This window comes from Enhydra lutris, unplaced genomic scaffold (assembly GCF_002288905.1).
Source record: "Enhydra lutris kenyoni isolate GAN:26980312 unplaced genomic scaffold, ASM228890v2 scaffoldscaffold12, whole genome shotgun sequence".
Lineage (NCBI taxonomy): Eukaryota > Metazoa > Chordata > Mammalia > Carnivora > Mustelidae > Enhydra > Enhydra lutris.
In genome coordinates, this window is record NW_019154096.1 from 23,271,345 (window position 1) to 23,296,092 (window position 24,748).

Genomic DNA, 24,748 nt, shown 5'->3' on the forward strand with positions numbered 1-24,748 from the left:
AGGAAGCAGGCTCCCTGCTGAGCAGAGAGCCCGATGCGGGGCTCGATCCCAGGACTCTGAGACCACGACCCGAGCCGAAGGCAGCGGCTTAACCCACTGAGCCACCCAGGCGCCCCTAAAATCTATTTTTTTTTAAAGATTTTATTTGTCACAGAGAGATATCACAAATAGGCAGAGAGGCAGGCAGAGAGAGAGGGAGAAGCAGGCTCTGCTGAGCAGAGCCCGATGTGGGGCCCAATCCCAGGACCCGGAGATAATGACCTGAGCCAAAGGCAACGGCTTAACCCACTGAGCCACCCAGGCACCCCTACACATAAAATCTTTTAAGACTCATTGTTAATGCATACTTTTCCCCCTCGAGTAAGTATGCCTTACTTGTGCTCTTATCCAGTGATAGCTGCATTAACATCAGATTACAGGGGCACCTGGGTTGCTCAGTTACAGGCCCACCTAAGCACCTGCCTTCAGCTCGGGTCATGATCCCAGGGTCTTAAGATGGAGCCCTGCACTGGGTTCCCTGCTTAGTGGTAGGGAGCTGTTTCTCCCTCTGCCACTCCCCTGCTTGTGTTCTCTCTCTCTGTCTCTAATAAAATCTTAAAACCAAAACAAAACTAGGAATCCCTGAGTACTGAGTGCCCCATCTTTCTATCCTAACTTTTCTTTTTTTTTCTCCCTGTCCTAACTTGAGCATGCAGCTTTGAGGTTTTGGACTTAATTTCAGGATGACTCCTCTTAATAAAGATTAAAGGTAATAAGGATTTTTTTTTCTTTTTCTTTTTCTTTTTTTTTTTTTAAGATTTTATTTATTTATTTGACAGAGAGAGATCACAAGTAGACAGAGAGGCAGGCAGAGAGAGAGAGAGAGAGAGGGAAGCAGGCTCCCTGCCAAGCAGAGAGCCCGATGCGGGACTCGATCCCAGGACCCTGAGATCATGACCTGAGCCGAAGGCAGTGGCTTAACCCACTGAGCCACCCAGGTGCCCCTCTTTTTTTTTTTTTTTTAAAGATTTACTTATTTATCTGACAGACAGAGATCACAAGTAGGCAGAGAGGCACGCAGAGAGAGAGAAAGGGAAGCAGGCTCCCTGCTGAGGAGAGAACCCGATATGGGGCTCGATCCCAGGACCCTGGAATCATGACAGCTGAAGGCAGAGGCTTTAACCCACTGAGCCACCCAGGCGCCCGGGTAATAAGGATTTTTAAATTTAACAGTGAGTTTGATAAGATTAAGGGACAACAGGAAAGGGACAGGCTTCTCTTTCGTGTTTTTGTTTTTTTTTTTTCTTTTCTCTTGTATTTTAATGGTGTGTTCACTGGTTGGTAATCAGTAAAAACTGCTAGTATGTCATAACACGAGTGTGTTTCAGTCATATGAAACTGATTTTACATTCTAGAAAATGGTACATAATTTAATTTGTCCTTAAAGGTTTAAGAAAACTTTGGGGCACCTGGGTGGCTCAGTCGTTACGCATCTCCCTTCGGCTCAGGTCATGATTCTGGGGTCCTGGGAGGGAGCCCCGCATTGGGCTGTCTCCTCAGTGGGGAGCCTGCTTCTCCCTCTCCCACTCCCCCTGCCTGTGTTCCCTCTCTTGCCGTCTCTCTCTGTCAAATAAATAAAATATTTTTAAAAAGATTAAAGAAAAATTAGTCCTTAAGTTTACTTGTTTACCTGGTAGCCTGTGGTCATCTAGGGCTCATTTCATAGGTTTGTCTCTGGAAGTATTGATACACAGTGATAAGCATATCTCTTTTAGAAGGGTCATAAGACCTTCAGCAATCATGTTGAATTAGGTATAGATATATGAACAGACTATTTTGTTGTGGATAATTGGAAAAGATCTCCATTCGACAAGTGTTTGGCCACTTAGGTGGAGAGAAAGATTAAATCAGGGATTGATACTTTTATGATATGCAAATTATAGGATTATCTTGCAGAATATTGATTATAATTCACAAATACTCAAGGATAGTTTCTCAGATAACCACAAAAAAGGAGTATTAATAATGAAATATACTTTATTGAGAGTAAAGTCTAAAATACGAATGATTTATTTTATTTTATTTGAAAGAAAGCGAGAGCACAAGCAGGGGGGACAGCAGAGGGGGAGGGAGAAACATTCCCTGATGAGCGGGGAGCCCTATGGGGGGCTCAATCGCAGGACCTGAGATCACGACCCCAGCAGAAGGCAGATGCTGAACCATCCATCTGTGCCACCCAGGTGTCGCTAAAATAAGAATTTTTTTTTTTTTTTAAGATTTTATTTATTTATTTGACAGAGAGACAGCCAGAGAGGGAACACAAGCAGGGGGAGTGGGAGAAGGAGAAGCATGCTCCCTACTGAGCAGGGAGCCTGATGTGGGACTTGATCCCAGGATCCCAGGATCATGACCTGAGCTGAAGCAGACACTTAACTACTGAGTCACCCAGGCGCCCAATGATTGGCTTCCACTCAACATCTGGCTGTTAGTAGTTTTTTGTTGTTTTTTTTTTTTAAGATTTTTATTTATTTATTTGTCAGAGCACAAGAAGTTGGGGGGGCACGCAGAGCAGGCAGAGGGAGAAGCTGGCTCCCCACTGAGCAAGGAGCCAGATGCTCGGGACTCAGTCCCAGAACCCCAGGATCATTACCTGAGCTGAAGGCAGTGACAGTCATATTTAACTGACTGAGCCACCCAGGCATCCCTGTTAGTAGTTTTTTGTTTGTAGTTTGTTTTTAAATATTCTATTTATTTGGGGCACCTGAGTGGCTCAGTCAGTTAAGCATGGGACTTGACCTCTGCCCAGGTCTTGATCTCAGGGTCGTCAGTTCAAGCCCCGCATTGGGGTCCACACTGGGTGTGAAGCTACTTAAAATTAAAAAAAAATTTTTTTAAAGATTTTACTTTTAGAGAAGAGGGGGTGTAAGCTCATGTGTGTGGCGGGGGAGGGGCAAGCAGACTCCATGCTGAGGGCAGAGCCCTAAGTGGGGCTCTGTCTTACAACCCTGAGATCGTGATCTGAGCCAAAACCAAGAGTCAGACACTTAACTGAGCCACCCAAGTACCTAGAGATACTTTATTTTCCCTTCTAAATCCAAAGGCTAGTTTTAAAAATTGAATGTCACTTCGTCTTATTCACAGAAACATTAATGTTTAATTTCGTTTTCAATGTCCAAGAATGAAAACTTGGAATTGAACACTGAGTAAGCCACATGTTTAGGTAATATTTCATAAAAATTTTTGTTTGTTTGTTTTGTTCTTTTTTTTTTTTTAAACAAATGTCTTATGATAAAATATGATACAGCACCTAAATTTTCAGTGCCATATAGAGGCTATTAATACATGTTCTGAAATCGGGTAGTTTACATCAGTTCTGAGGTTTTTTGTTTTAAATTTATTCATTTCAGGATAAATGTGGGGCTCGAAATCATGGTGCCAAGATCAAGAGTCACATGCTTCTCCCAACAGAGCCAACCAGGCACCCCCTGAATTAACTTTTAATATAAAAGAGAACTGAGCTTTATACTTTATCTGTGCTACTGTAGTTTTCCTTCTACTCATTTTAGTGTTTCACTTTATACTGTTTTCAGTTTTGTTCCAAAATCTTTGAATGGTAATCCTACAATGCAAAATTTGGGGAGAAATGATTATTAGAAAATATATAAATGACAAACTTATGACTAAGTGTTGATCCAGTCACTAACTGCTAATTCATGTGAATGGAATGTTTCTTTCTTTCTTTCTTTCTTTTTTTCCCCTGTAAGCTCTACACTCAACGTGGGGCTTGAATTCACGACCCTGAGATTGAGAGTTGCAAGCTGTACTGACTACACCAGACAGGCACCCCATATTCTTTTTTTTTTTCCTTAAGATTTTATTTTAGGGGCGCCTGAGTGGCTCAGTGAGTTGAGCCTCTGTCTTTGGCTCGGGTCATGATGTCAGGGTCCTGGGATTGAGCCCCACATCGGGCTCTCTGCTCAGTAGGGAGCCTGCTTCCCCCTCTCCCTCTCTCTGCCTGCCTCTCTCCCTACTTGTGATCTCTCTCTCTTCTCTGTCAAATAAATAAAATCTTTAAAAAAAAAAAAAAAAGATTTTATTTCAGAGAGAGAGCACAGAGAGGAGCAAGAGAAGGGAGAGGGAGAGAAAATCTCAAGCAGGACTCTGCACCACGCAGTGGGGGTCAATCCCACAACCTGAGGTGAAGTCAGGAGTCGGATGCTCTGTTGACTGAGCCATCTAGATGCCCCTGCCACTGTATTTTTAATCATCAAGACATCAGTATTGTCTTAAAGCCTTGTGTCTGTATATGCTTCCCTGTGTATGAATGGCTTACATAGATAGGACACTGTATGGTGGTCCTAGAAAAAGAATGCCATCAACAAATCAACTAATTAGTACTTCCTTTCATTAGGAATATTTTATTCCAAGGCCCTGTGCTATTGGTAGTTAATTTGGGGGGATTCAGAAACTATGTGCGGATTTTCATCTGTGTGTGGAGGCCAAGAACCTTTAACTCCCACGTTGTTTATGGGTCACCTGTAATTTTGTTGTAGTTTCTAATTTATCACACTGTTAACAGTAGAAGACAGATGTGTCTATCATCCTATCTACTTAATGCTAGACTGCTTGCTATATGATGCCAGGATTCAGAACACCTAAAAAAGTAATAGGAGAAAAGAGTTTGTGTTACTTTCTGGGTTCTGGAAATTGGTACCAACAGAATCAAACAGCAGATCTGAGGTCAGAGCTCAGGTGGGTGAAGGAGTTGGGTTATGATATTTGAATCACGGATGTTACTCTGTCAAGTGTATACCATGCCAATCTTAGAATTTAAACTACTATTTTTTCCTGTGGTCTTTATTTTGTGTTCAGTGTGTATTTTGCTTCTGTTATTCTAGAACAGTGCTTCTTAACCTTTTTGGTCTGTAATTCTCTTGAAAACTGATAAAAGCTTTGAACTTTCATCTGTAGTTTTGCTTATAATTTTAAAAGGTTAACAGGATCCACTGATTAGAACCTCTGTCCTAGATTTCAGTACCTTTTCCTTTATTCTCATTGTAGTTAACCTCATTTTCAACTTATGCTGGTAATAAGATATTCTCTACTTCTATTTAAATTCATTTAGTTAGTCCTGGTTTCCTCTTTCTGCCATCTGTGATATCTGACTTTCCTTAAAAATAAGAAAAGATGAATGTGGTAAGGACTTAAACCATTTAGAAATTTTTGCCTGCCTTAGACTGCTTTTCCTCACCCCTCCTTTTTTAATTTTTAAAAAATCAGTATTTTTTGCAGAGAGTAATTTGTAATTTACAAGAACTACAAACATACTTTCTGGGATTTTTGTTTTTGCTTTATTTTGTTGTTGGTTTGTTTTATTTTTGAATAAAATTAGTCGGGGGGTACCTGGGTGGCTCAGTGGGTTAAGTCTCTGCCTTCGGCACAGGTCATGGTGTCAGGGTCCTGGGATCAAGCCCCGCATCGGGCTCTCTGTTCTACTTGTGAAGCCCCTCTCTCTGCCTGCCTCTCTGTCTACTTGTGATCTCTCTCTCTGTTAAATAAATAAAATCTTTAAAAATAAATAAATAAATAAGATTAGTCTGAACTTTATTTTTTAATTTATTTGACACACACAGAGAGAGAGAGAGATCACAAGTAGACAGAGAGGCAGGTAGAGAGAGGGGCGAAGCAGGCTCCCTGCTGAGCGGAGAGCCCAGTGGGAGCTCTGTTCCAGGACCCTGAGGTCATGATCTGAGCCAAAGGCAGAGGCCTAACACAGAGGCCTAAAGCACTGAGCCACCCAGGCGCCCCCTCATCTGAACTTTTAAACAACTGATTATGAACCTCGTACTTCTAAAGATTTTCTGGGATATTGTAGACTAGGTGCTTCAGTTAATTCATTAATGTTCTCTGTTCTGTTCTTACAAAGCAAAATATTGTTCTTTTTATAAGGTTGTTAACTAATAATTATAGAGCAGCATTTTTTGAGGTTGTTTTCAGATTCAAGCAAGATGCTTTGGAAAAGGGAGTGTTCCATGTGTAAATATTGCATTTATGGCAATCTTTTGGGATTCAGAATGCTGAATTGGCATATTAAAGGTTCTGAGAAATTCTGCGGTAAAAATATGTGCTTAATTCACTGTTTCCTGAACTTTTAAGTAAGCTCTTTGACCATTGTAGGTCTTAAACTCATGACCCTGTGATCAGGAGTTGCATACTCTAGCAGCTGAGCCAGCCAGGTGACCCTGTTCCCTCAGCTTTTTAAACCTTGGGCCCTTTTTTATTTGTTTTCCAACATTAATGTCCTGTGAAGCTAGTCATTGTATCAGGAGATACAATTTTAAGAACAGTAGTGTTGCACTGCAGTTTTTATGTATTTTATTTATTTTTTATTTTTATTATTTATTTTAAAGATTTTATTTATTCATTAGAGAGAGAGAGGCAGAGAAAGCACAAACAGGGGGAGGGAAAAGCAGGCTCCCCCCTGAGTTGGGAGCCTGACATGGGCCTGGATCCCAGGACCTGGAGATCATGACCTGAGCCAAAGGCAAACACTTAACGACTGAGCCACCCAAGTGCCCCATACACTGCAGTTTTTAGATGATTGCTTTTTTTGCATTCAGTGGAATTGTATGAAAACATCAAGTAAAAACTTTCTCATGTTTCTTGAGCTTTTTAAGCGTACGTTAAACATTAGGTACCTAATTTATCATTCTGAGTCCTTAAGTTTGGTTTAATCAAATTACAGTTTTAAGTCACTATGGTTAATCTTGTCTCATTGTCCTGTATAGTAGTGGACTAAATTTAAAAACTTCTTGTGCTTTAAAACACAAAAGTTAGGATGCCTGGGTAGCTCAGTCAGTTTAAGCATTTGCCTCAGGTCATGATCTCCAGGTCCCAGGATTTAGCCCCCATGCCCAGCTCCCAGCTCAACAGGGAATCTGTTTCTCCCTCTTCCTCTGCCCCTCCCTCTCTGCTCATGCTCTGTTTCTCACTTTCTCTCTCACAGAAATAAATAAAACCTTTAAAAAAAAAAACAACTCACAAAAGCTGCTTTGGTCTGTTTCCTAGTATTTAAATCTTTAATGCAAAGTAAGTGTATGAAAATTTTGTCCAATGGAAAGTTTTAGGGTGGATCACTTTCAGTAACACTGTCTTCAATATGTGATTCTCATCTATTGGAGATAAAACAGTAAATTCAAGAGAAGTATAATAGGACAGTTTATTTTCTCCTCTTTTTCCTAAAAATACTTCTTGAGAGTACTTTAGCCTCTTGGTCTAGGTAAGGTTGGTTGTGTTCATTATGTAGTTTAATTTTATAGAATAATGTTTTCTTTAATATCTATTATGATATGAAAATTTAGTATAAAGTCACTGGGATCTCGGGAGGCACTTGAATCAATTACATTTATTTATTTTTAAGATTTTATTTATTTGACAGAGACAACAAGAGAAGGAACACAAGCAGGGGGAGTGGGGGAGGGAGAAGCAGGCTTCCCGCTGAGTGGGGAACCTGATGCTGGGCTTGATCCCAAAACCCTGGGATCATGACCTGAGCCACCCAGGTGCCCTGAATCAATTAAATTTAACAAGCATTACTGGAATTTTGCTTTAGGTTTTTACTGGACAATGGCAGAACATAATTCATAACTTAGCACTTACGGAAAACTCCTAGAAAGGATCCGAATAATGCTTTTTTTTTCTTTACCTTTCTAATCTCATTTTAGCTGCATTGGGTGTTCAACAGCCATCACTCCTTGGAGCATCTCCTACCATTTATACACAGCAAACTGCATTAGCAGCAGCGGGACTTACCACACAAACCCCAGCAAACTATCAGTTAACTCAGACCGCAGCCTTGCAGCAACAAGCCGCAGCCGCAGCAGCTGCATTGCAACAGGTGAGTCTTCCCTGGGTTTCAGTGTGTGGCATAGTAAACCGTCATCTCTGAGTAGCCAGATAATTTTAAAGAATTAATAATTGTGGGGTTTTGTTCTGTTGGGTTTTTTGTTTGTTGGTTTTTTTAGATTTATTTATTTGAGAGAGTGAGTGTGTGCATGCACATGCACACAAATGCACATGGTAGAGGGGCAGAGGGAGAGGGAGAATCCCAAACAAACTCTGTGCTGAGCATGGAACCTAAGGTGGGGCTGGATCCTAGGTCCCTGAGATCATGACCTGAGCTGAAACCAAGAAACTTAACTAACTTTGCCACCCAGGCACCCCGATAATTGTGCGTTTTTATTATGCTTATTGTTTTTTCATGTAGTAAAAATTATATGTGCCTAAGACATACAGAATAGTACAGTTGCACAGTCAAAATTCATAAAACTGGCAGTTCTTATACCTCAGTTATTTGAATAAAATTCAGTTCTTATTTGAATAAAATTCAGTTCTTAATTCCTGAGTATAAGGAATCATCAGTTTGGTTTATTTTGGTGAACTTTAGTTCCACAAAATTTCTTTATAGTATGATTTTGTTTATGTATTTGTATGTATGTATATCGCTTCTCGAGAATGAATAAAACTGACTTCATATTTTTCTTTGAAAAATCTTTTTTCCAGCAATATTCACAACCTCAGCAGGCCTTGTATAGTGTGCAACAACAGGTTAGTTTATATTTTCCATGTTAAAAACTGATATAAAAAAGTAATTTGTCTCAGATTCAGTTTATTTAGATTTTATTTCCTGTCCGCTACATTAATGTGTGATTTGAATTCTTTGAGGGTGGGCTAAATGAGGAATTTAGGAATGTCTCCGAGGGAGAGGACGATAGAAGAGAAGTCCTGAAAATCCAAATCCTCAATTAATAGCCAGTCTTTGTCACGTTTCTTCCTTTCCTTTCTCCCTCGTTTATTTCTTGCTTTCTTTCTTTCAGAGATCGATTCATTTATGTATTTGAGAGAGAGCATGAGGAAGAGGGGAGGATCATAGTGAGAGGGAGAGGCAGACTCCCCGCTTAGCAGGGAGCCTGACACTGGGCTGGATCCCAGGACCCCAGGATCCCAGGATCAGGACCAGAGCTGAAGGCAGATGCTTAATTAACTGAGCCACCCAGGTGCCCTGTCACATGTTTCTTGGAAAGAATCAATATATTACTGAATCTTTGAACCAGGTCTTCTGTGTGGAACATCTACTCCTACTGTGCTGTACTAGACCACATAAGAAAATGAAAAGATCCTTTTTCCCATTTGAAGCCTTAATCCTAGATAGACCATTGGCTTTAAGCCTTTATTTTTTATTTTCATTTATTTTTTTGTAGAGCAAGAGCGTACTGGGGGGAGAGAGGCAGAAGCAGAGAGAGAAAGATAATCTTAAGCAGGCTCCACGTCCAGCATGGAGCCCCATGTAGGGCTCAGTCTCACAACCTTGAAATCATGACCTGAGCCAAAATCAAGAGTTAGATGCTTAGGGGCACCTGGGTGGCTTAGTTGTTAAGCAGCTGCCTTCAGCTCAGGTCGTGAGTCCAGCGTCCTGGGATTGAGCCCCACATCGGGCTCCCTGCTCGGTGGGAAGCCTACTTCTCTTCTCCCTCTCCTACTCCCTCTGCTTGTGTTCCCTCTCTCGCTGTGTTTCTCTCTCTCAAGTCAATAAATAAAATCTTAAAAAAAAAAAAAAAAAGGTGCTTAACTGACTGAGCCACCTAGGCCACCCCTACTTTATTTTTTTTAATCTTTTAAGTTTTTTAAATGGAAGTTTTATGCTCAGCATGGGGCATAAACTCACGACTCTTGAGATCAAGAGTTGCATGTTCTACCAACTGACCCAGCCAGGCACCCCATGAACCTCTATTTTTTATCTTTATTATTTTTAAGATTTTATCTATTTATTTGAGCAGGGTGGGGAGGGAGAGGGAGAAATAGATTCCCCACTGAACGTGGGGCTGGATCCTGGGACCTGGAGATCATGACCTGAGCCGAAGACAAGATGCTCCACTGACTGAGCCACCCAGGTGCCCATTGTTTTGTTTATCTTAAGATTCTGCTTATGAGTGGGCTCTTACAGTATTTCTTCCTCAGGCTGACATATTTCTCTTTGCATAATACCCTGCAGGTCCATCTGTGTTGTCTCAAATGTCACAGGCTCATCTTTTTATGGCTGTATAATACTCTGTTGCATGTGTGCATGTGTATACCCTCCAGGTTTTCCTTATCCATTTATCTATTGATGGACAGGTTGCTTCCACATCTTGGCTATTGTAAATAATGTGGTCAACATAGGGATACATACATCATTTAAATTAGCGTTTTTTCTCTTTGGGTAAATATCCAATGGTAGAATTACTGGGTTATATGATATTTCTGCTTTTGATTTTATGAGGAACGTCTACAATGTTTTCCACAGTGGCTGTACCAATTTACATTCCACCAAAAGTACATGAAGGTTTTTTCTCAACATCTTGCCAAACACTTGTTTCTTGTGTTTTTGGCTTTAGCTATTCTGACGGGTGTCAGCTATTCTGACAGTTCATTGTGGTTTTGATTTGCATTTCCCTGGTGATGCATGATGTTGCGCACCTTTTCATGTTTCTCTTCTCAATCTGTATGTCTACTTTTGAACAGTGTCTGTCCATTTCCTCTACCCATTTTTTAATTGGGTTATTTGTTTCTTGGTGTAAGATTTTGTGTGTTTTTTATATATTTTGTGTATTAACCTGTTATCAGATATATCATTTAGAGAGCCAGTATTTTTTTTTCCCAGTGATATTTCTGTAGCATGGTGACCAACAAGTCAATAATAGAAATTTCCCATCTAAGTACTTAAGGGTTTTTTTGTGTGTGTGTGTTTTTGTTGTTTTTTTGGGGGGGGGCGGTGTTACTCTTCTGAAATAAGGTAAAAGATCAATTTCTTTTGGATGTGTTAGGTTTCTTTGTTTGTTTTAAGGATTTTATGTTTAGGGGCGCCTGAGTGGCTCAGTGTCTGCCTTTGGGTCAGGTCATCCCAAGGTCCTGGGATTGAGCCCCTCATCGGGCTTTCTGCAGCGGGGAGCCTGCTTCTCCCTCTCCCTCTGCCTGTGCTCTCTCCCTACTTTTGCTTGCTCTCTCTCTCTCTGTCAGATGAATAAGTAAAATCTTGAAAAAAAGAAAAGATTTTATGTTTAGTAATCTCTACACGTAACTTGGGCTCAAACACTGAGATCAGTAGTCACATGCTCTACTGACTGAGCCAGCCAGGTGCCCCATTGAATGCGTTAGTGATACATCAGGTCTGCAGTTAGAAATAGTTGTAGGAAATCTTACACCTGATGACTTCTGTTATTTTTCACCTTATTTCATAATTAGAAATAAAGTACCCATTTAATAGGAATTTTTCTTTAGAACGTCTGTGAAACAATTTTGATTGATTCTTTTCTTTTTTCTTCCCTATTTTTGCTTGTTTTTTCTATTTTCAGTTACAGCAACCTCAGCAGACCCTTTTAACACAGGTTAGTTTGCCATTAATCTGTTTCTTTTGGATATCTGAGTGAAGAATAGTCCAAAGTTTTATTCCTATTCTAGTATTTCTTTCAGGGTTTGAAGATGAATATTGGTTGCTTTACATATTAGTTTAACAGTATATTAAATAAAAATGGAATGCATGTTGTTGTTTTGTCTTTAATGGTATTTGATTGTAGATCTAGCTGTGATCTAGTTTGAATAAATACGAGGTCTTGTTTAAAACTTAATTTTTTTTTTTTTAAGATTTTATTTATTTGACAGGGAGAGAGGTAACACAAGCGGGGGGTGGGGGCAGAGGGATAAAGAGAAGGAGGCTCTTTGCAGAGCAGGAATCCCAATGCAGGGCTTGATCCCAGGACCCTAGGATCATGACCTGAGCTGAAGGCAGATGCTTAACCGCCTGAGCCCCCCAGGCGCCCCTAAACTTAATTCTTACTTTAAACTTAATTCCTTTTTTTTTTTTTTTTAAGATTTTATTTATTTATTTGAGAGAGAGAGAGCATGAGAGGGAAGAAGGTCAGAGGGAGAAGCAGACTGCTGGGAGCCTGATGTGGGACTTGATTCTGGGATTCTGGGATTATGACCTCAGCTGAATGCAGTGGCTTAACCAACTGAACCACCCAGGCGCCCTAAACTTAATTCCCTTTTTTTTTTTTTTTTTTTTATTTTTTTTTATTAAAAAAAAAAAATTTATTTATTTATTTTTTTTTTTGACAGATCACAAGTAGGCAGAGAGAGAGAGAGAGGGAAGCAGGCTCCCTGCAGAGAGCCCAATGTGGGACTCGATCCCAGGACCCTGGGATCATGACCTGAGCTGAAGGCAGCGGCTTAACCCACTGAGCCACCCAGGAGCCCCTAAACTTAATTCTTAATACATATTCATTATAGCTAATATTTTTAGAAAAATTTTTTTATTACATCGTTTTAAGCTTGACCTTAATAGGTGAGAGTGTTGTATTACATTATCAATTTAATTTTTTAGCAGCATTGAAGTGGTTTTGAACTTCAAAAAATACATATTTGTTTGAGAGAGTGTGCACAGTAAAGAGCAGAGGGAGAAGGACAAGGAGACTCTACACTGAGTGCAGAGCCCAATATGGGCATTAATCCTATGATCCTGAGACCATGACTTGAGCCAAAATCAAGTTAGAGACTTAACCAGCCAGCCACAGAGGCTTCCCCGTTTTTAAACTTACTTTTTAAAAAAAAAAAAGATTTATTTATTTACGACAGAGAGCAAGAGAGGGAGCACAAGTACAGGGGAGCTGGAGAGGGAGAAGCAGGTTCTCTGCTGAGCAGGGGGCCTGATGTGGGACTCCATCCCAGGATGCTGGGATCATGACCTGAGTCAAAGGCAGATTCCTAATGACTGAAGCACCCAGGTGCCCCGTTTTTAAACTTATGACACTTCACATTTTTAAACTTACAATAGTGCTCCTTTAGGTTTGTGGATGACTTACAGTCTTTGTTGCATTTTTTATTTTCTTTTTAAAAATTGTCTTAAAGTCTAAGAAACCAGGGCACATGGGTGACTCAGTTAGGTGTCTGACTTCACTCAGGTGATGATCTCTGGGTCCTGAGATTGAGCTCTGTGTAAGATTCCCAGCTGAGCAGGGAGTCTGTTTGTCCCTCTCCCTCTGCGCAAGCCCCCCCCACCCCCCACCCCCCACCCCCGATCATGCTCTGTCTCTCAAATAAATGAATAAAATCATTAAAAATAAAGTGTAAGAAACCATCTCTGGTTTCTGATCTGTACAAAAATCACAAAATCATAAGCTGTGGGCTGGATTTGGACCAGGGGCCATGGTTTACTGACTTAAAGTGAAATACTATGAAACTGATAAAAAGGAAGCAGAACCTGTAAAACCTGTAACAGTGACTGGTGACAGTGATTGTCCATGGATAGGGAATTGGGTAGCTGAGGAGCAGGAGTAGAGAAGAAGCTTTGTAGTTTATAACCTTTCATACCATTTTTCCCCCCTTTCATACCATTTTAGTCTTGAATATGTTATCTTTGTAAAAAAAAAAAAAAATTCACTTGAGAAGTCAGCCTCACTTTGTTTTTATTAAGGAATCAAAATTAACTGACACTGATCTTGTATTTTCAGTCTCCAATAGGATTTCCAAACTGAGTAGAAAAGCTATAAAAAAGTCTAGTCTTTTCTTGGAATAGCATTTCCTAGTTTGCACCCATAAATCATTATTGTCTTAGGATGTTAAAGAAATTTCCTGGGAAATAATTTTGTGATCATAGTCTGAGAAATGTTGAATTCTTGTTTTGCCTTGAAGAGTCAGATGATTGTTTCTTTGTTTCTGATGATTTTATTTCTATTTATATGTAGACATTTTAACAGCAATATGCTGTTCATGTTTGATTATGCCACAATAGACAAATGAAAGTGTTAACATTTTTCTTGTTTGTTCAGTTTTATGGAAAGATGATTGGTATGTAACGTTGTATTAACAGAAGGTATACAACATAGTTTGATTTATGTATATATTGTGAAATGGTGACCATAATAAGATTTTTTTTAACATGAATCACCTCACATCGTTAAAATTTTTTTGTTGAGAACTTTTAAGAGCTACTGTGTCAGCAACTTCCAAATACACAATACTGTATTATGGTCATCATCTGTACATTACATCCGTGGAACTTAATATTTAGTTTATAACTAGAAGTTTGTACTTTTTGACCAACTTCACCCATTTCTTCCTCCATACCCTTGGCAATCACCAAGGTTCTATTCTATTTCTATGAATTTTTTGTTTTTTTTTTTAGATTTCACATGTAAATGAGATTATACATATTTGTCTTTTTTTTTATCTATTTCACTTATATAGGACCTTGCTGAGTATTATGCCACTATTTGAATTTCTAAGAGGGGACTAAAATTTGTAGGTTTTTGTTTTTGTTTTTAAGTAATCTCTACTCCCAATGTGGGGTTTGAACCCACAACCCCTAGATCAAGAGTCCCACGCTCCACCAACTGAGCCAGCCAGGCATCCACCCCTAACATACACAGTATTTTTTTAAGGGGGGCGGTGCACAGGAAGAGGGAGAGAGAATCTTAAGCAGGCTCCATGCCCAGCACATGAGTCTGATGTGGGCCTCGATCTCACAACCTGAGAAATCATGAGTCGGATGCTTAAGTGACTGAGCCACGTAGGCGCCTCAATATGCATTATTTATCTTAGAGAGTGCGTGCTCGCACATGTGCGCTCGCTCAAGTGTGAGTAGGGGTAGAGGGAGAATAAGTAAGAGAATCCCAAAGGGACTCCCTGCTGAGTGCAGGGCTCCATCTCGACCCTGAAATCATGACCTGAGCTAAAATCAAGAGCTGGGACACTCAACCTACTAAGCCACCCAGGCGCTCCTGCAGTATTCTTAAAACTCATATTAGTATGGTATTTTCTTTGCCTGGAACAACCTGCGACAATATTAATTTGATGGAACTTAATGTTGTTGAGGTAGATAATGAAAGTTTTTTTCAGACTTGATTCTCACCTTCAACGTGTACATGAGTATTTCCTAATTTCAAATAAGTTAATTTTAGCATTTTGCATTAGTTTTGAGTGGTCATTTTTAATTTCTAGAGTATTTCAAATCATTAGCTTAATTCGATCTTGATTTTGTTTTATAGCCAGCTGTTGCATTGCCTACAAGCCTTAGCCTGTCTACTCCTCAGCCTGCAGCCCAGATAACTGTATCGTATCCCACACCGAGGTCCAGTCAGCAACAAACCCAGCCTCAGAAACAACGTGTTTTTACAGGAGTAGTTACGAAACTACATGATACATTTGGATTTGTGGATGAAGATGTATTCTTTCAGCTTAGGTAACTTAATTAGGTGTTGGCAAATGCCTTCTTGTGTTTAGCATGAAATATATTGATAAGACCAAATTGTGGCATAGCATTATAGTTTAATTATAATTTTTTTCTTTTAATCATCTAGCTTGTATTATATTTATATCTGGCCTTTATTCATGGAGAAAATGAGTGAAGATATCTTCTGGTTACTGAATAAAATAATTATGATGAATTCTTTATACATATTTTATAGGAGTGAGTTAATATTTTTAACTCACCATGGGCAGACTTACAGTGAGAGCAGAGATTGAACTAGTCATATGCCTTTTAAAATTTAATATGTTTGACTTATCTAATGACACTATGTACTAAAAAAGCATTTTTAATTGAAAAATTAATGGGTAGGATTGAATGAATAATGACTAACATTCAGAATAGTATTTTGTTAGTGTGATGTGGTTGCATGTGGATATTTCTACTGTATTCCTAGTGAACTGCTTTAGAAGTACTTTATTTGGGAAATTAAATTTAATTATCATATGATATTTTTCTGAAAATTGGTCTCCTGTGTTCCATCTTCATTTCTCTTATCACTCCACAGCACAAGGAAAATCTTACTCTTGGATTGTAAAAGTTAGAACGTACTATAGTGGAGAGACACAATATTGGCAGAATATGAGGTGCAAAGTTATTTCTAACATTTCAAACCCTGTGTTTTTCAGGGTAAAACATCTGTTCTAAAATAAAATAAGTCGAGGTATATTTACTTCTTAAGAGAGCTTTTTTCTTTTAGACTTCCATTTCAGATAGTTTACGTTTGATAAAATACTACATATACAAAATTTTTTTTGGAGGAATCTTTTAATTGTGTGTATATTTAACTTAATTTTTTTTTCCAGTGCTGTCAAAGGGAAAACCCCCCAAGTGGGTGACAGAGTATTGGTTGAAGCTACATATAATCCCAATATGCCTTTTAAATGGAATGCTCAAAGAATTCAGACGCTACCGAATCAGGTATATAAAATACTGGGTTAGGTGTTGAAGAAACTTGGGTGATTCATCTTCTAATTTTCTAAGTTTTTTCTTCCTCTTCAAATTTTTATTTTATTTTTTTATTTTTGTTAAGAATCAATCCCAAACTCAGCCTTTACTGAAGACTCCTCCTGCTGTACTTCAGCCAATTGCACCACAGACGACATTTGGTGTTCAGGCGCAGCCCCAACCCCAATCCCTGCTGCAAGCCCAGATCTCAGCAGCTTCTATTACACCATTATTGCAGACTCAGCCACAGCCTTTATTACAGCAGCCACAGCAGAAAGGTATTACTTGTAATGTGTCTTTTCAGTTTCAGGCTAAAACATAACTTTTACAACTGTGTAGTTAAAATTATGAGAATATGCTTTTAATTATTAAAAAAAGGCAGGATTTCCAGAATACTTGGAAGTAAGTATCTTATGCAGACCACTTCTACTTCTGTAGCTGTTTGGAAGTATTTTTATTTTATTGCTCTTGTATTTTTTTAAATTTTAACTTTAATTTTTTTAAAGATTTTATTAATTTGAGACAGAGACTGAGAGAGAAAGCACAAGCAGCAGGAGAGGCAGAAAGAGAGGGAGAAGCAGACTCCCTGCTGAGCTGGGAGCCCGACCTGAGGCTTAATCCCAGGACTCTGGGATCATGACCTGAACTAAAAGCTTAACGTCTGAGCCGCCCAGGCTCCCCTTATTGCTCTTACAGAAAGAGGTGCTCTTTGTGAACTTAAATATCAGAACTGTTAATCCCCAATCCCTTTATTGGTATCTTATCTGTAATGGAAGAAAATTTCATATAATCATAACATTTTATTTACTATATTTTTAAAGATTTATTTAATTGGGGGGAGGGGCAGACAGGGAGAGAAGAGAATCTATAAGCAGAGTCTCCGCTAACCAGGGAGCCCAACATGGGGCTCAGTCCCAGGATTGTAACATCATGACCTGAGCCAAAATCCAGAGTTGCCTACTTAACCAACTGGGCCAACCAGATGCCCCTAAACATAATACTTTATGTATATGTTGTTTGGTGGTAGTACTTTATTTTTTTAAGAAGATTTTATTTATTTGACAGACACAGGTGAGAGAGGGAATATAAGCAGGGAGAGTAGGAGAGGGAGAAGCAGGTTTCCCGCTGAGCAGGGAGCCCAATGCAGGGCTTGATACCAGGACCCTGGGATCTTGACCAGAGCTGAAGGCAGATGCTTAACTAAGACTGAGACACCCAGGCGCCCCATGGTGGTAGTACTTTAAATTACTTGTTGAATTACAGCGCATGAAATAAGTGAGCTGTATTTTACATTTTCCTTTGTAAATTAATTATTTGAAATTCTGGACACTGTTTTAATTGAAATGGTAACAAGATAACCTTGGCTTAGGAGAAGCGGTTTTTTTTTTTTCAAGATTTTATTTATTTATAAATAGAGTGAACATGAGGGGAGGGAGCAGGGGGAGCGGGAGAAGCAGACTGCCTAGCAGAGAGCCAGATGTGGGGCTCGAACCCAGGACCCTAGGATCACGACCTTAACCGAAGGGAGATGGTCAACTGACTGAGCCACCAGGCGACCCAACAAAAAAGCCTACTTAATTCATTTTTTTGTTGTTTTTGGTAGGCTTTTTTTTTTTTTTTTAACGATTGACTTATTTTAGAGAAAGAGCACAGGAGCAGGGGGAAGAGCAGAGGGGGAGGGAGAGGAGAGAAATTCAAGCAGATTCTGACAAGTGTGTAGCCCAAAGCAGGGCTCCATCCCATGACCTTGAAGTCGTGATGTTAGCCAAAATCAAGAGTCAGATGCTTACAGCTGAGCCATGCAGGTGCCCCTAATTAATATTTTTTAAAAGTGTCATTTATGGGGGCACCTGGGTGGCTCAGCAGGTTAAAGCCTCTGCCTTCAGCTCAGGTCATGATCTCAGGGTCCTGGGATCGAGCCCCACATCGGGCTCCCTGCTCAGCAGGGAGCCTGCTTCCCTCCTCTCTCTCTGCCTGCCTCTCTGTCTACTTGTGATCTTTCTCTCTGTCAAATAAATAAATTAAAAAAAAAAGTGTTAAAAAAGTGTCATTTATGACATTTTCTCTTTTATTATATCACATATAAAATAATGATGAAAGAGATTACAGTGTAATGAGTTACTAAATGAACACATATGTAATTTTTTGGGTAAGAAATTAGAAATTTGCTGTTTAGTCTTTTTTAATGGTTTTACTCTATGCATCCTCATACTACAGGTGAGTTTTTTTTATTAACACATAATGTATTACTTGTTTCAAGGGTACAGATCCCTCATCCCTCTTACCTCCCTCTCCTCCACCTAATACAGTTTAGATTTGTCTCTTTGAATGTTACAGTGTTTGATTCCATTTATATAATCTGTGTATGACTTTTTTTTTAAATTGTTGTTTATTTATTGGAGAGTGAATGAGTGAGAGAGCATGTGTGCTTAAGTAGGAGTGAGGGGCTGAGGGAGAAGCAGATTTCTCCTCTGAGCAGGGAGCCCAATGTGGGGCTCAATCCCAGAACCGTGGGATCATGACCTGAGCTGAGCTGAAGGCAGATGCTTAACTGATTGAGCCACCTAGCTATCCTCCTGTTTTGTTTTGTTTTGTTTTTTTAAAGATTTTATTTATTCATGATAGAAATAGGGAGAGAGAGGTAACACAAGCAGGGGAAGCAACAGGCGGAGGGAGAAGCAGGCCTCCTGCTGAGCGGGAGCCTGCTATGGGGGGCGGGGGGCTCAATCCCAGGATGCCCAACTGGAGGCAGACACTTTAATGACTGAGCCACCCAGGTGCCCCTGCTTGTTTGTTTTTAAAGATTTTACTTAGGGGTGCCTAGGTGTTCAGCTGATTAAGCATCTACCTTTGGCTCAGGTCATAATCCCAGGGACTTGGGATCAAGCCCCATATCAGGCTCTCTACTCAGCTTCTCCTGCTCCTGCCTGCTGCTCCCCTGCTTGTGCTCTCTTTTTCTCTCTGTCAAATAAAGTCTTTAAAAAAAGAAAATTTCCATTGGCAACTAAGGATTTCTTTCTTTCTTTTAAAGATTTTATTTATTTATTTGACAGAGATCACAAGTAGGCAGAGAGGCAGGCGGCGGCGGTGGGGGGCGGTGGGGAGCGGTGGGGAGGGAAACAGGCTCCCTGCTGAGCAGAGAGCCTGATGTCGAGCTCCATCCCAGAACCCTGAGATCATGAACTGAGCTGAAGGCAGAGACTTAACACACTGAGCCACCTAGGCGCCCCAGCAACTAGGATTTCTTAACATAAGAAATGTTCATAAGTTAGCTGTTTCTTTCTTCCTTAGTTTTTATCATGAAAATTTTCAACTATACAACAATTTTGAAAGAACTGTAAAGTGATCACTTACATACTTACAATCCTGTAATATTGTTAACATTTTACTTTGTGTTTTGTCTGTTTACATGTGTTCAAATACACCCGTTTTTCCTTATTCATTTGAAGCATTTAGACTGATATTTCATGTCTATATGCTGAAGCATGTCCTTTCTATTTTTTTTTTTTTTTTGTTTTTATTTATTTGCCAGGGAAAGTGTGTGCAAAAGCGGGGGAGCAGCAGGTAGAGGGAGAGGGAGCCTGATGTGGGACTTGATCCCAGAGCCCTGGGATCACAGCCTGAGCAGAAGGCAGATGCCCAACCGACTAAGTCACCCAGGCGTCCCAAGCATGTCCTTTCTAAAAGAGAACATCTTTCTATTTTTTTTTTTTTTTCAAAGATTTTATTTATTTGACAGAGAGAGAGGGACAGCAAGAGAGGGAACACAAGCAGGGGAGTGGGAGTAGGAGAGGGAGAAGCAGGCTCCCTGCTGAACAGGGAGACCCATGCGGGGCTCAATCCTAGGACCCTGGAATCATGACCCGAGCCAAAGGCAGAGGGTTTATGCTCAACTGACCGAGCCACCCAGGCACCCTGAGACCATTTTTCTATATAATTGAAATCTATTATTCCATCTAAGAAAAAGGATTCAACTATTTTAGTATATTCAAATCTCTCCATTTGTCTCCCAGATGTCTTTGAAGGTTGTTTTTTGTTTCCTAAACAAAAAGCCAGTCAGCTTTTATCCATTGTGTTTGGTTATGTTACCTTAGTTTTTTTTATTCTGGAATAGTTTCCTATTTTTTCTTTTTTTCAAATATTTATGTAAAAGAGTGTGGGGGTGGAAGGGAAGGTAGAGGGCTGAAAGAGAGGGAGAGAAAATCCCAAGGCAGAGGTCCCTGGGATTATGACTTGAGCTGAAATTAAGAGTTGGACACTCAACTGACTGAACAACCCAGGTGCCCCAGTTTCCCACCTTTTCTTTCTTCCTTTACGACATTGACTTTTTGAAGAAATTGAGCTAGTTATCTTGTGGATTCTTTTGGAATATGGTATTATGGATGTCCCTTTACTCCTCGTGATGTTTTTACCTTGTTCTTCTATCTGCCATATAAACTATGAACCTAATAGAATAAGTCTAAAGGCTTTAGTAAGGGGCATCTGGGTGGCTGTCAGTTAAGTGTCAGTTAAGCTATCTCCATTCAGTTCATGATGTTAGGGTTGTGAAGTTGAGTCTCTGTGTCAGGCTCCTTGCTGGGTGTGGAGCCTGCTTAAGATTCTCTTTCTTCCTCACCTTCTTCCCCCACCACCCCCTGACTCACTTGGCACACTCTCTCTTAAAAAAGAAAATGAAAGGCTTTGGCCAGGACACATTATAGGTGAGGTTTTGTAATTTGTATTATATTATATTAGGAGGCACATTCTTCTTTTAATTGATGCTAAATTTGATTACTAGGTCAGAGTGGAGAGCTGTCACTAAGGAGTTCTTTTTCTCTGTGGAAACTTTGGATAATAGTTTGGCACACTGTGAACAACTTGTACAGCAGTCTTTAGTTTACTCTCTGTGGATCGGGGATTTCAAACTATAGCCCTTTGATTTGGTCCATGGCCTGGTTTATATGGTACCTGAACTATAAATCACATTTGCATTTTTTTAAAAGATTTTTTATTTACTTATTTGACAGAGAGAGAAATCACAAGTAGGCAGAAGTAGGCAGAGAGGCAGGCAGAGAGAGGGGGAGAAGCAGGCTCCCTCCTGAGCAGAGAGCCTGATGTGGGGCTCGATCCCAGAACCCTGGGATCATGACCTGAGCCGAAGGCAGAGCCTTAACCCACAGAGCCACCCAGGCACCCCCTGACCTTTCCATTTTAAATGATTGTAAAAAATACATACAAATATACAAGTAGTGTCTACTATTTCTTGGCCACAAAGCTTAAAATATTAGCCAACTTTTTCTAGTTGTAAAAACTTAGCTAGATAATGCTTTTATTTAAGTTAAATTTTTTATTTCTGTGTCTTTTAAAGCTGGTTTATTGCAGCCTCCTGTTCGTATAGTTTCACAGCCACAACCCGCACGAAGATTAGATCCACCATCCAGATTTTCAGGAAGGAATGACAGAGGGGATCAAGTGCCTAACAGAAAAGATGACCGAAGGTATGTTTTTTTTTAAGTGTACTTTTGATGGTGCACACTGTGAATGCACATAATGCCAGTAACTATACATTTAAAAATGATTAAATGGTAAGTTTACATATTTTACAACAATTTTTAAGAAGTTTAAAAATATTAGAGAATCTTCTATTACCTGTTTTATAAAAAGAACTGTTCAGTAATGCCAGAAATACTAGTAATTTTAGAAAATTTTGTTTTAAGTCGTGAAAGGGAGAGAGAAAGACGTAGATCCAGAGAAAGATCTCCTCAGAGGAAACGTTCCCGGGAGAGATCTCCTCGAAGAGAGAGAGAACGATCACCTCGGAGAGTTCGACGTGTTGTTCCACGTTACACAGTTCAGTTTTCAAAATTTTCGTTAGATTGGTAAGTTTTTTCCCCCATTGTTTTATTAAATAACCAATTTTGTAATTTGTCTAATTTAGTAGACTGTGTTATAGAGATACTTTTCTTACAACTTTCATCCCTAGCATTTAATTTATATAGGGTAGAAATGTAATTTGAAGTAGGAGTGTATTTTCGTATATTCATAAAATCATTAAAGATAGCTATTGAAAAAGATAGCCCCTTGTGATCAACTTGTGTTTTTTTTTTTAATTTGTTCCTTTAAGTTACAATCATTTAAGGTCCAGATTTATTGATAACTTTATTAAGTCCATGAGTAGTTCATTGTGTGTGATAGAGTAATAACACAGCAGTGGACCTATTATTTCAAGTTAGTTGTGACAGTGTGACATAATAGCAACATAGATCTTCATATACACTCACAGATGTGTAACATATATGCATAAAGATGTATATATAAATTCATTTTCAGCCTTTGGAGTCAGAGGTAATGGGTAAGTTACCAAGAATTTCTTAGTTTGAACTGTAAAATGGAAGTTTTATCAACTAGCAGAATTACTAAGGTTAAATTTAGTGTGTTTATATCTAAAGCAATCCAATCTGTGGCAGTTGTAGATACTCCGTAATTAATGGTGGTGGTAGGATGACGGCCAGGTAATAACTACAATGTTGCGGTTCATAAAAAGGCAAATTGGTAAAATGACTAATTTAGTCTAAGGAAGAGGAGGAATTATCTGAAGGCCCTGGCACTGGCAATTGAATAAAAGATAAAATTAACAAGTGGAGCAAACAAATTAACAGTAAAATAAAAATGAAACATTAAGGGGCGCCTGGGTGGCTCAGTGGGTTAAAGCCTCTGCCTTCAGCTCACGACATGGTCCTAGGGTCCTGGGATCAAGCTCCGCATTGGGCTGTCTGCTCAGTGGGGAGCCTGCTTCCTCCTCCCTCTCTGCCTGCTTCTCTGTGATCTCTGTCTGTCAAATAAATAAATAAAATCTTTAAAAAAAAAAAAAAGAAAGAAAGAAACATTAAAAGCAGTGTTTAAAGCTGTTTAGCATAGGAACAAATAACTGCACTTTAGTCTCCTGAGGAAGTATTACTGTGTTTCAACAAAGACTAATAATTAATATTCATAATTCTGGCCTATCAAAAATTTAAATTTCTATACATTCAGTTCTTTATATATATATATAAATTTAAATTTCTATACATTCAGTATAATTTACTTAAACTACTTAATGCTACACAAATTTAAATTTCTATACATTCAGTTCTATATATATATATAAATTTAAATTTCTATACATTCAGTATAATTTACTTAAACTACTTAACACTACAAAAAATCTTGCTTAATAACTTTGCTTAATTGTTATATAGTTCATATTCCTGTAGTCATGTGGTCAAATGAGGAGTTGTTCTTAATTTATACTAGTTTTCTTGTTATTCCTGTTTACATATATATGTTTAAATATCTAGAGTGCATATATCAGAGAAACTTACTAGAAGAAGAACATTTCTCCAGTCCCAAAGATAGTAAATAGAGCAGCTCTGCTCTAGACTATTGCAGTCTAGAATGCTACTTTTGGGGGAGAATTGTGATGAATAGAGTATAAATTCAGTAGCTATCACCTTCCGAGTTAGACGATCACAGTTTCATTTCCGCACTTTGAAATAAATTCCCAGAGCATCAAATCAACCCATTACAAGTAAAAATCATTCTAAAATTACCATACCTTCTGTATACCAAGAAATGACTCATTTGTATATCTTTTGTTTTATTGTAAATTAAAATCCTATAGGTTAGAACACAACTTCAAAAAATTCTAGTGATGGAAAACTATAAAACTGTTATACATACTGTCTGTCTGCAACAGTTTTTAAAAACACTCTAATACATCTTTTTCAAACTTTGCTTAATTTGGAAGCAGAATTTTATCCAAATGTTAGAAACCATACTTGACAAGTTTGTCATTATATATTTGTTATTTTTAATCTTTAAATTAACAAATTCCCTACAAATACATTAGATCATAACTTATACCTTGTCTTTAGTTGTCTTTAAAAAAGACAGTGAAGGGGCGCCCTGGTGGCTCAGCGGGTTAAAGCCTCTGCCTTCAGCTCAGGTAATGATCCCAGGGTCCTGGGATCGAGCCCCGCATCAGGCTCTGTGCTTAGCAGGGAGCTTGCTTCCTCCTCTCTCTCTCTCTTTGCCTGCTTCTCTGCCTACTTGTGATCTCTGTCTGTCAAATAAATAAATAAAATCTTTAAAAAAAAAAAGTGAAAAGAGAAATTACAAAAAAAGGCAAGTGGTTATTTTTTCATCTTACAAATTGTTGTTTTCCACTTTTTGTTATGCTTTTAATAGAAATCCTTTGTTCTTTTACCAGATTGATTTACCTTTGAGTTCCTTTCCTTTAAAAGCTCTGCCTCTTAGGAAAAAGAAAAGCATCCTTTAAAAAAATCAATATGCCAGATTTAAAAGCAAGAAACTTGTTCTCTTTACGTAATAAACAATCAGGTATGGATCGTAATCATTAACAGAGAGAGCGGTATGGAGGTGTTAGATAATTAAAAAACATTTAGATTTAGCTTTGATGTGGATTTTTATGCTTAATTTTGAATGTAATAAAAATATGCTTGA

General features: G+C 38.9%; 1 protein-coding gene across 1 annotated transcript in view; it reads left to right on the plus strand.

Annotated features, from left to right (window-relative positions):
- The window catches only part of LOC111144785 (cell division cycle and apoptosis regulator 1), a 68,422-nt gene that overhangs the window by 8,992 nt on the left and 34,682 nt on the right, over positions 1–24,748 (plus strand). The window contains exons 3-10 of the mRNA XM_022499246.1: positions 7,704–7,876; positions 8,542–8,586; positions 11,370–11,402; positions 15,060–15,253; positions 16,126–16,240; positions 16,353–16,545; positions 21,615–21,744; positions 21,964–22,125. Of these exons, the coding sequence (XP_022354954.1) occupies positions 7,704–7,876; positions 8,542–8,586; positions 11,370–11,402; positions 15,060–15,253; positions 16,126–16,240; positions 16,353–16,545; positions 21,615–21,744; positions 21,964–22,125 (1,045 nt within the window). The remainder of the gene's footprint in view (positions 1–7,703; positions 7,877–8,541; positions 8,587–11,369; positions 11,403–15,059; positions 15,254–16,125; positions 16,241–16,352; positions 16,546–21,614; positions 21,745–21,963; positions 22,126–24,748) is intronic.